This window comes from Acanthisitta chloris, unplaced genomic scaffold (genome assembly GCF_000695815.1).
Source record: "Acanthisitta chloris isolate BGI_N310 unplaced genomic scaffold, ASM69581v1 scaffold18158, whole genome shotgun sequence".
NCBI lineage: Eukaryota > Metazoa > Chordata > Aves > Passeriformes > Acanthisittidae > Acanthisitta > Acanthisitta chloris.
In genome coordinates, this window is record NW_008686643.1 from 1744 (window position 1) to 13832 (window position 12089).

The window sequence follows — 12089 nt, forward strand, 5'->3', positions numbered from 1 at the left end:
GTGTACTGTAATATATGTCTTTTGTATAAAATCCTACCCATCAGAATTTTGTCCTTGGAGAATTCCAGTTCCTTCATGGTTACCATATCTTTTCCATCAACAGCTGCCTTTAAGGCAGCTTGATTTACGAGATTTTCAAGCTCTGCTCCAGAAAATCCTACCGTGCCTCGTGCAATTATTTCCGGATCAACAGCTGTGGGGAAAAAAAAGCAAACGAATTTATCATTAGTCCATATTGCTCCTGAAATTGCAATCATGTTCTATTAAAAATTATGCACTGAATGAAAAATTTGCAGTTTTAGAAGAAATGAAGCCTGATACTCAAGACACTATGAACTCTTGGGGACTAGAGAGGAATACTGCCTCAGTAAACTGTCCTAACACTACATAAATAGATAATTTTTATATTCTTTATTAAGACACAAGGGAAACCACAACTGCAGATAAAGGACTAACACATGAGATGGTTGATCCAGTATGAAAACTTACATAAAAAGATATTACAGTAAAGAATTTACTTACATGGGTCATACTTGATTTTATTAAGGTACCACTTGAGAATTTCCGTACGACCTCTCACATCAGGCTTGGGAACAGTAACTTGCATATCAAAGCGACCAGGACGTATTAAAGCACTAAAGGAAATGAGAATTTAAGATACTGACTTAAAAATCCTGCAGCAAACTTTCTACTGTATATCAAGGAACAAAAATCCATTGCTATTTTTAAAAGCACTTCCATAGACTGTCTCATGTACAGATGCAAAGAATATGTTTTTCTTACCTGCTTGTAAAAAGACAGGTGAAAGATGTTTATTACCAATCCATTTTAAAGGCTTTTTATTTGCATTGTGAACAAGGAATCTAACTGGTCAACTTAAGCAGAAAAACCTACAGGAATTTTAGATGCTTAGAAGCATGTTATTTATTTCTCCATGTTTACCTCCACAACCTATTAAATGCCAGAAACTGGACAATACACATCCTTTTTAAGCAGGAACACCCCCAGCTATAACACTAATACCTGAAGATTATCACAAGCAGCTCTGCTGTTGCTGCAGGGGGGTTTTCTGTTTGTTTTTAATACACGGTCTGTAAAATGATCAATGGATTATACTCACTTATCCAATGCTTCAGGGAAGTTTGTTGCCCCAATAATAACAACACCTTCATTCGGCTTAAAGCTGTATAGAAAAAATGGTACGAATTATTTTCCTTTTTTTTTTTGAAAAAAGAATTTACAATTTTCTCAAGAACTACTTCTGTTACTTATTTTGGATGACCCCCCTGGCCAGGCAAAAATATGCCTTCACACCATAACATGTGATCCAAGGATGACCATGCATAACTCAGCAACTAGTTAAAAACATGCCCTGATCTCAGAGTTGAACTTCTTCCTTTACGTATATAGGAAGGCTAAAATGATTGAGAAATTATTTAAAATAATTGCAGCTACTGTGCAACTGCAACTCAGAAGCTTCTATATTCTTTACAGCAAGGCCATTAATGCTACTGTTGGCAGTACCATAAAGTAGTTAAAAAAAAAAAAAAGGGCATATTAGATTAGATCCTTAAAAGTATTACAAGAAATTACATAAAACTTTAAAGCTGTCAAGGAGAAAAAATTCTCCCAGATATTCAAAACACCAGTCAGTCAAACACCTGCTGTGCCTTCAGAATCCATATACTTACCCATCCATTTCAGCAAGAAGTTGATTAATGGTCTGTCTTGAATAGGGGTGCATTGGAGATTCAATTCTCTTCCCACCAACAGAGTCCAATTCATCAATAAATATAACACAGGGTGCATTTGCTTTTGCTTCCCCTAACAAAAGGAAAATAGCAAAAAGACACTTGAACCACACAAAGGAACAGTGTATCATGCAGCGTAGATTCTACTATTCCTATTACTCTTGGATTATTAGGTGTTCTATTAGACATCACCAGAACTGTCTTGATTTTAACCTAAGAGAAAGGAAATTTATTTCTGAAATGGAGAGATACAAAGAGAAGCAAGGTTCTCTCATCTCCTTACCATGCCACAAGAAATCACTAACAAAACAGATGAAGAAATTCTTTTATTTTGCATGAACTCCTTACAAGAGAGTATTTCATGGCTCGGGTAGAGAATATTAACCTATTAAATAATATGAAATGTGATGGGTCTCAGCACTAACTTATTTTAATAGAACCTGCTTGTTATTTAACAGTGAAGGACTTGCACTCAAGGTTACAAGTACCAAAACCACAAAATAAAAATGCAGTAATAAATTTGAAGAGCATCAGTTGGTATATGTGTACCAGGATGCAACTCATCTCACCCAGCCAGACATATGTGTCACCTTGGTACTAATGCACAGGTCATCTAAACTTCTGTAATCAACAGAAGGAAATGCATTTTTCAGGTACAACATATATTACACTTTGTATCCCTTCCACATGAAGGAAGTCATGTTTCTTCTACAAATGCAAACTACTTTGTACCTTGTATATGTTTGACATTATCAATCTTCCATTTAAGAGATAAGCTGAATTTCCCAATCCCCAATAATATTCACATACTTAAAACAGAAAGCCTCTTCTGTGAAAGTTATAAATCTAAACATTAATTTTAAGTTCCATTACAATGCCCTTTATTCTGAGCCTGCTGATGGGTGTGAAAGGAAATCTCAGTTTATTGCTATGCTGTGATGACAAAGCTCTAATTCAGATTAAAAACAAAAAAGAGGGAAGTAATTGAGAAGGTAAACACTATTTTTTTCATCTTAAATTTACAATGCAAATTCACCACAATTTATGTATGACTAGGTAAATTACAATTCCAAATGTTCCATTTAGTTTATAGTCTATTACATTTCTTATTTAATTACTTCTGTCTGGGACAGTTGTAACATCAGTTATAATTTTTTGCTGTAATTTCATCTGACAACTAGAAAGATTCTACAGTTAACTGACACTCACAGAATTCTGACATTTACCCACACCATTAGTTTTACTTACTAGCTTTGTACACTATTGCTTTCCAATAATCAGAACTGCAACTAATCAAACCATGTAAACAACACTGAATACTTAACCTCACACATGAGATTTCAAACCCACAAATTTAACTTACTGAACAGGCTTCGGATGCGACTTGCTCCCACCCCAACAAACATCTCATCAAACTCTGACCCAGATGCATAATAAAATGGAACATCAGCTTCACCAGCCACAGCCCGTGCAAGAAGCGTTTTACCAGTACCAGGTGGTCCAACTAACAGAATACCTAAAAAAAGAAACAAAAATTCCAAGTAACAAAAACTCCAAATCCACAGAGACTTATAATGCAGGTAGTTTCTGCCATGCTTTAGAAGAAATAATTTATACTTGGCTTCAAAAAGCTGTTAACATCCCGTTTCAGACACAGCAGTCTGAAGGAGCTTCCTCTAACAAATGTGTATACAATCTGATCCATATTTAAACAAAGACTTGTAACACTGTCAAACAGAAACAGAAGCCTAAAGTGTTCTACAAAATTACTCTTGAGTTTAGCAGCTGAATCCCTAACAATATTTTCTTGAAATGGGCATTTTCCTGGCTGTTTCTGTGGAAGTTTTTTTAAATTAAATCATTCCAAGTAATTGTCTTTAAACAGTGTAGGGCACTAACAGGGAACAGACTTATCAGGTTTACCTATTTCAGATTCACTTAGACCTCCACTATGACCACTCTATCATCCTTTAAAAAGGCAAACATTTGCTTCTGAACTGTCTAAATCAGTTAGCAAGCACTAATGAAAGTGCTGAAAGCCATAAGGCTGAAATAAAAGAGCTCTTCTTTCAAGAGTTCAGTTACATAAACCTCCCTGTTTTACAGGACAACGAACTACTGTGGATCAGTTTAATAACTAAAGAAGGCACAGTACATTTTGTCTAACCCAAAAATTTTCATTTGCATAATACAAGAAAAAACAGTAAGAAGATATTAGTCACTTGGTATAGAACAAGCTACACAGCCATGGCTGCATAGGTTTTTCACTTCTGCTGATTCTTACCTTTTGGAAGTTTACCTCCTAATACAGTAAATTTATGTGGATTTTTCAGGAATTCCACAACTTCTTGCAATTCCTGCTTAGCTTCTTCAACCTACACATTAAAAACATGCCACAAATATAACTAAGCATTTATATAATGCTGCATGCTTCTTGTAGGTGAGCTTTGTACTAGAGATCAAGTCCATAATTGTGTATTGATCAAAGATACAAAACAGAAAGAGCAGATAAAAGTGTGGATACCTACTGTCCATGCATTTAATTCAACCCATTTCCTGGTCACAAAACCCAGTAAACATTAAACTTAGTAACACTGAAGGAATAACCGAACAGTTTAAGATCAGATCTGACCAACAAGCTAAATACAAAATAAAAAATTCAAGATATTAGTATAATTAATTAAAAAGGGATTAGTATTTGTCCAAGGGGAAAGAGAGGGAAAGGTCCACATTTTGCCTGTGACAGTCAATGAACAACAGAACAGAGAAAATAAAGGTATTCCATCAGCAGTGACATGTCCACTTCTTTCTGGGCATCTCCATATTTCCTGTCCTAATATCAATACCCAAAACAGATAGTACTAATAGAAATGATCAAATGGCATTATCACCTTGTACTGATCAACTTCTGCAGAAAATAGACAAACATGGATATTTATGGCCTACCTTTTGCTATTCTAGCCTCTAAAAATGTCATTCAACAACTGGAGAGTGCACCTTTCGTAAGGTATTAAATGCCACCAAAATATGAAGTAGAACAAGAGGAGTTAAAACCTTCCCTCATCTTGGAGTAGCCAATATATTTCACACAAAGAAAGACAGAGTAAGACATTCTTTAGACTCACAACGGTAAGTTAAAAGAACATGCACACACTTTACTTTGGATCTTACCCCTTTTACATGCTCGAAGGTGACATTTTTCAGCTGAATTGGATCAACTGCTGCATCAAAGATACTCGATGTCCGAAAGCGTACTAAGAGCAAACAGCAGATGAGGAACAACACATTTACATTTCATTCCAAGACTGAATGTTGCACTTGAATGCATACCTTTAAGACACTGAGTTTACACCTGCCCTTTCAAAAGGGCATGTGTGCATTTACAAGTGTCCAGCAGAACAGGATTTATTACAAAAGACATTTAAAATACTTGCAATTATTGCAGTGATGTGCATTTTAGTCATGTGAAGTACAGAAAGCTCTGCATCCAGAAGCATAAACACAAAGCCAGAACTTCTCCCTCAGTGCTTCTGCACATACCTTAACTTTCTTGAGACCTAGGTGATAACTTTGGGCCAAGCTCAATTTCTCCAGTTACATTAACTCTGCCTTTGATTGTTCTGCTATTTATTTCTCAAGATGACAATTTGGCCAAGCAAGTACCTAACTTGCCTAACCTAGATTAAGCTGTGATTACAAATTTTTAAAAGATCAAATCATTTTGCCTACTGCTCACCCAGATAATGCATCATCTAAACCGAAAGACAAACACACAACTAGTGAACAGTCTGACTTCTCTAGTTCCATGCAATTGCTTCACCAAAAGAATTAAAATAATTATACTGACACACAACTTTTTTGTCCCCATAAACACTCTAAAATTGTCACCTGAAAGGCTGTAGCCAGAAGCATTGGATAACTCTTTCATTACTGCACTGAAATGCTAACCTAAAGCAGATTTAATGTATGCTAAACATGCTGGAAGAAACAACACAAGTGAAACAATGTAGAAAAAAAAGTTAACTAACCAGCATCAGAAAAGGAACCTTTTCCAGGTAAAAATGATGAATATATAGCAAGATAAAAACAAAGAACGAAGAGAAAGAAAGAAAGCAAGCGTGATCTTCTTAAGGAATCTGTAAAAGAAAACAAAAAAACATTTAACATGGGCTGAAATAAACTACTTTCTGAATGCAAAGACAAGATACATAAATTAATACAACTTACCGAGTGTTTTTTGCAGGAATACCTGTGCTTTCAAAAAGCCTTCTGCAAAACCAGTTTTAAAGGCATCCTGTTGTGCCTCTGGGATGTTTTTTGTTTTCATTAGTGCATCTAAGTTTTCAACATCAATTCTTCGCTTTCTCAGGATAAAGCCCTGAAATATTTTCCATAGCAACGTTAGTATACACCAAGTTTTGATACACACTTAACTTAGCACCTGGCTAGCATAGGTGACGAAAAAAATATAATTACAAAAGCATTAACTACTGCTTTTTGCTTCATTTCCAATTGTGAAGTATCTTTTTAAGTATAGTTTTGATGGAGCTTGAGCAAATATATCTCACATGCCCTATCAAATTTAAGAGCAGCACTGCATGGAGCTAGCTCTGATTTATCTTCATACACAGTATACCTAGTCCACAGAAGAAATTAATCACATATGAAGAAGAGAAGAGTTCAAACACAATACACACAGAGGAAGATCTAATGCCTTAATTAGCCTGGCTTCTGTACAGTCAATTACAAGCAAAGAGCACCTAGGTTAAAACTTGGTTTTGTTAGGTGCTTTGCTACCCCAAACCTGGAAAGTTATCTGCTGACTTGAAAACAGATGTTCTTGTATGTTAAACTAGCTGTATTTCTGCTTAAAAAAATAATTTGACTTGAAGCTATTTTTGACAAAGCCACAAAAACCGAACACGAAGACATTTATTTCTAGAGTTTAAAACCATATTTATACTCTGAAACTACTCTCCTAAAAGAATCAAGTAATCTTTGTATTGATGATAAATGAAGCAAGTATGTTTATAAGTAAGAAAAAAAACATGTGTTGTCATTTGGTCAAGTTTTAGAATTAAGAAATTTTTTCATGCTAGTGAACGAAAACACCCCTGGTAAATTGTGAAGGTTCATTCAAAAGAAAGAGATGATCTGAATAAGCCCCAAACAACTTCAGAATGTTACTTGTATTTACCTTCAAAAGTGAAGAAAGTGAACTTCTTGTTTCTGTGAGTTGTTCAGATGTTGACTGCAGACGTCTTGTCCTTGATCTCAAAGTCTTAAAGCTCCGTGATTGTATGTAAACTTTAAGTAATAAGAAGAGATAACAGTTAAAACCTATTTGTTACTACCACTACAAAAAAAAGTCTAAGAAATTTCAGAAACTATGATATGAAAGACTATCATGACTGAATGGAATATATAATCTTTCCACCATATCCACTGGACTGTAAATGGATAGCTATGTGATCACAAACAATATTTGTCATTTGCAAGCAAACAGTTTATTGTTTTGCATAAAATTTTATGTTGAAATAATCAGGAGTTCATGGTGTGAATTACAGATAATTAGTCAACTCAGGGAATGGGAGACATGCAGCTGAATTAAATCCAGGCAGGCTGACAAACATGAAACATTTAGAAGCTAACCCAGAAGGATGGGAATAAAGCTTTGCCTAAAAGCTCTGCTGCTAAGGTGCCCTGAGGAGATCTGGAAGGACTTAAGTGTACTGTTAACTTAGAAACTGACAAAAGAAATGAGACCTTTTAATCACAGTGAGCTTATAGCACTATATGTCACCTTCTATCACACCAGAAACGTTGTGATGGAAATTTGACCACACAAATTACAAAAACCAAAGATACTTATCTTCTTTCAGTAGTATGTTTTAAAAGAAAAACCAATGTCAGTCAATTATATTGTTCTCACTAAGCCTTTTGTGACCATAGAACAGCACCAGATAAAAGGAACTTCTGCAGCTGATCTTTGACCCCTGCTCAAAAAAGTCAAACTTCAACATTTGACCAGGCAGCTCTGGACCTTGTCCAGCTCAGTTTTGAAAATCTCCAAGGATTAAGAGAACAAAACTTCTCCTGACAACCTGTTTCAGAACTTAGCAATCCTCATTGTGAAGATTTTCCAACAGGAATTTCCTTTGCATTTACTTGTGATTGTTGCCTCTTCCCTGAGGTGTACAAGAGAAGGGTAACCAATATGGCTCCAACAGCAATTAGATCACTCCTTGCCTTCTATTCTGCTAACGAAAACATCAGATCCTGTTCCCCTGTATATTAAATGCATCTGCACCTTTCCTTGTGGCCCATCACTGGGCTATCTCCATGTTGTCAGCATCCCTCTTAACTACAGGATACAAAGCCAGATGGTCTCTCCAGATGTAGCATCAGAAGAACTGAATGGAGGACAATAGCTGAACTCCCTGAGCTCCTGATTATCTTTTTGCTACTGCAGCCCTGTTGTTACCCATCACACATCCAAGAGTAGTTTAACCAGTCACCAAACCCCTAAGAAAGTTCAACTGGATGAGCACTGGATCTATCAGCTCACATACCATCTTTTAAGAACACGATTTACAAATACTAACTTCTATATAGTAAGATGAAGTTTACCAGCTTAGTTCTGAAAACACACTACTGTGATGCAAAACTAACCATGATTTAAAGTGTTAAGACCAATATAAAGATCCTGCTGGAAACTTAGTGGTATTCCCTGTGTGATGCCTCTACAACAAATGCAAAAATACTTTCCCAGAATTAAAAAAATCCTAAAAGGATTAAAACCAGTGTAATTTATGGCTTTATACCTGGCCAACAGCGAACATCCAAACAGAAATTTTGGAGGGGATTAGGATGTTGTCTGTACAAACAAGATGATGAGCGTAAAGCACTGAAAACATCCACAAAACCTGTAGAAAGATACAACAAAGTGTAAATACACCCTGTCTTAAATGGCAACTCAACATTACTTGCAGTTTGTTTTCTTCCTTTCTTAAACATTAATTCTATTTTACTACAGTCCTTCAGGCACCTTTAATTAAACAAAATTAACCATTACCAGAACATCTATCAAAGTTTTGAAGCATTTGCAACCATTTTGTTCACTTTCAGGCAACAGACTCTGGGCTATTTTATTTCATCTCAGATCACAATGCAATTTTGTACTTTCTCTCTAATAGCAGTCCTGAGATTATACTTAAACACTTTCTTCTACTGCAGTACTGTATAGGCAGGATCTCAAATGTCAGCTACACGCTTCTTTTTCCAACACATTCTTGAGCATCTACAATGGCCTTACTTCCTGTACTTCAGACTAATTCCAACAAAACATCCTTAACTGTAAGGAACCACTCTTGATTTATTTCAGCAGTTAAATACTCTACATGGAATGTTAACAGCCTGCCTTCCTCTCTTTCTTTCTTTCATTCTCTTTCCTGAATTCCTTTCTAATTAATGCCTTTGTGTAACACTGCTTCAAGCAAAAAAAGAAATAACGTAAACTGCAGATGTTTGTAACTGTGTTACACTAGTAGATTAGCAAAATCTAGTGTCATACTGAAACAAACAGGTGGAAAAATCCATAGTTCAGGTTCATCGTTAAGAGAAATGCACTTGTACTACAGCTGAGTTCAGCCAAGTGTAATAGCAACTTCAAATCTGATAAAAACAAATCCAAAACCTATGTTGAATTTTCTAAAATTCCCAAGACTCAAAAGCACCACTCTAGAGACAACCGATATACAATCAAAAATACAATACTGTTTTTATTCAACAATGTTTTACACTATGAATTATCTACAGCATGAGATTAAACTGAAGAATAACTGCATTCATCTTTATAGTTTAACTCTCACAACTCCTGTCAGCCCTTCACTCAAACATACCATGCTTGTTTTCAAAAAAGGACTCAGCGGAGACATATGACGTATGCCAATGCGAAGAGACTTTGTTTTCTGCACTGTAGCCAGGAAGTAACCTGTTCACCAACTCTTTGAACTGGTTAGCTTTCAATCCCAGATCTCTTAAATTAAGTACAGACTGAAAAACAGAAATAAACATTCAAAATTTATCTAAGATTCCGAGTAGCACCAGAAGCAAATACAGACTCACACACAAAAATAACACCAAACAACAACAATGGAGTCACAACAGTGTGATGATTACTACGATCCATGTTGATTTCCAAAGTTCTGCAAGTAGCAAGAAACTCCATGTTTTTCCTCCAAAACATGTTCTTAGTTATAAAACTTGCTGTAAGAAATGAGTTGAAAGAAGAGTAGCAATATTGGATAGTTTCCATGCTTTAATTTTCAAGAACAAGAACAAGAACTACCTAATGATAACAAAAGATATTTTAATAGAAAAATAAGTAAACATGCAAATGTGCTATGTTTAAGGTTTTTGAGAGATTATGTCTCTTAAATTACAGTCCATTTTCTCACAAGCAATAATGAAGCAAACTTTGCTAGAACTCAGAGTGAAAAGATAATATGGGGTTTATTAACAGAAAAGTTATATTACTACTTTAGAGGACGAAACATTAAGGTGAAAATGAAAACAAAACCCATCCCCACTTGCACAGTACTACTGAGACAAGTACCAGCATTTTTCCTTTATGAAATACTGTATTGTTGTAGAATCCTTACTGTGGCTCTGTCATAAAGTTACATTCTACACCTTAACATTGTTTTGTCTAGTCACATTACATGATGTCATAAACCAGTGGGATACTCAATTCACTTAAACTGCTGTTACTCAGGTTTAGTGTAGTTAAAAGCAAACCATCACTTTTTCTAGAGGTTTTTAGTACCTCACTCTTCTGAGGATCATGCTCTGGGGAGGTGTCCCTCTGGACAGGCTGTATGGATGCTGTGCTGGCAGCAGTAGTGGAGCTTTTTGGTGAATGAAAGGCATTGATAAGGTGACTCAGAGGAACAGTAGCCTGAAAGAAAAAAGTAAGTCAGACCCACTGAGGTCCCTTCCAACCTAACTGATTCTGTGATTCTGTGTCTTGTACATTGCCTTTTAACTGAGGACTTCATTATAAACCACATGAACTTATCAACACTTCAGTGTTAGGTAATACCTCTACTTAAAGAAAAAAAAACCCCGAAGCTTAAGTGTGCATAACAGATTAGAAGCTGATATTTTCACCTATAAAGTACTACTCTTATCACTTGAATCATCTCTACTTTTTCCCTCATTATATGAGTTACTCCCAAGAGTTACCTTGATGCTTTCTTTCTTCGTTGGGATCCTACTTTAGCAACATTCCTAAGGCTCAAACAAACCCATGCAAAGGATACACACAGGGTCAGTTCTGCAGTTCAGCAGCACTCAGCCCACTCCCCCTCATGAACCAGTACAGAAGCACAGGTGCACCACATACCAGGTCTGCTCCTCTAGCACTTGACTACATCTCTTCCCAATATATGGAACAAATAATTCCAACACTTCCAAAACATCTTAGACTCAGTGGATGTCACTAGGAATGCTCTAGGGCGTAACTCCAGCTGCTGGAATGATACCTGACTGCAATACCTGACTGAAGCTTAATTGGGGATGTCTATAAATGTCCTTCTGCAAAAAATTCCACCTGCGTGTTGACTAGACAGAAGATCATGAGAGACAATGCTGTGAGACATGAAAATCGCCTCGTAATTAATTGTCCAATGCTGTAATTACACTCTGGGAGTTTGTGGTAAAACCATAAAGCCTCCAGAGGTCAAAGCCAACACCTCAGCCACTAATTGGGTTCTCCTCCTGCATTGCCCACTATGGTAGAGTAAAACATTCCCCAAAACTTCACAAGTTCCTCCATTTCAATACGCTAGTGAAAGTATTCACATCCGGAAAGAACAATCCGACCTCGCTGTGGAATAAGACGTACAAAACACAAACCCAAACCCACTGGTTCAAACCAGAATCCACACAACCCACCAGTCCGAGGAGCCTTACTAAGAGAAAAGGCTCCCGAAACACTCAGACTGCTCCGCACAACAAATTCCTGACGGGCATTTCGAAGCGTTTGAAGTAATTTCCTTCTGCTTCTCACAACAACCCGCGACAACTCACAGCGCAGTTTCACTTTAGCTGTAGTAAAGCATCCACCACCACCCTTTACTCCTACTACAGACACTAGAAAGCGCTACCTACGGCTAATGCTTCATTTCCGAACGCCTCAGCTTTAACTGCTCTCGCCTCCACGTACGCACTTTCCCCTCAGGTGCGCGCCCCAGGCCGCCGCGCCCGGCGGGCCCTCACCTGCGGCTGCACGGCGCAGAACGAGAACATCCTCTCGGCGGGGACAGCGGCCGGGGG

General features: G+C 36.9%; 1 protein-coding gene across 1 annotated transcript in view; it reads right to left on the reverse strand.

The window, feature by feature from the left end:
* The window catches only part of YME1L1 (YME1-like 1 ATPase), a gene marked incomplete at its 3' end in the record, with an annotated part of 12963 nt that extends 892 nt beyond the window's left edge, over positions 1–12071 (reverse strand). Inside the window, exons 1-14 of the mRNA XM_009080262.1 lie at positions 12033–12071; positions 10579–10710; positions 9653–9806; positions 8576–8677; positions 6949–7058; positions 5979–6129; positions 5780–5887; positions 4923–5005; positions 4036–4126; positions 3115–3267; positions 1692–1824; positions 1121–1183; positions 523–635; positions 38–193 (exon numbers count right to left, since the gene is read on the reverse strand). Of these exons, the coding sequence (XP_009078510.1) occupies positions 38–193; positions 523–635; positions 1121–1183; positions 1692–1824; positions 3115–3267; positions 4036–4126; positions 4923–5005; positions 5780–5887; positions 5979–6129; positions 6949–7058; positions 8576–8677; positions 9653–9806; positions 10579–10710; positions 12033–12062 (1579 nt within the window). The remainder of the gene's footprint in view (positions 1–37; positions 194–522; positions 636–1120; positions 1184–1691; positions 1825–3114; positions 3268–4035; positions 4127–4922; positions 5006–5779; positions 5888–5978; positions 6130–6948; positions 7059–8575; positions 8678–9652; positions 9807–10578; positions 10711–12032) is intronic.
* Between the last annotated feature and the right edge of the window lie 18 nt (positions 12072–12089).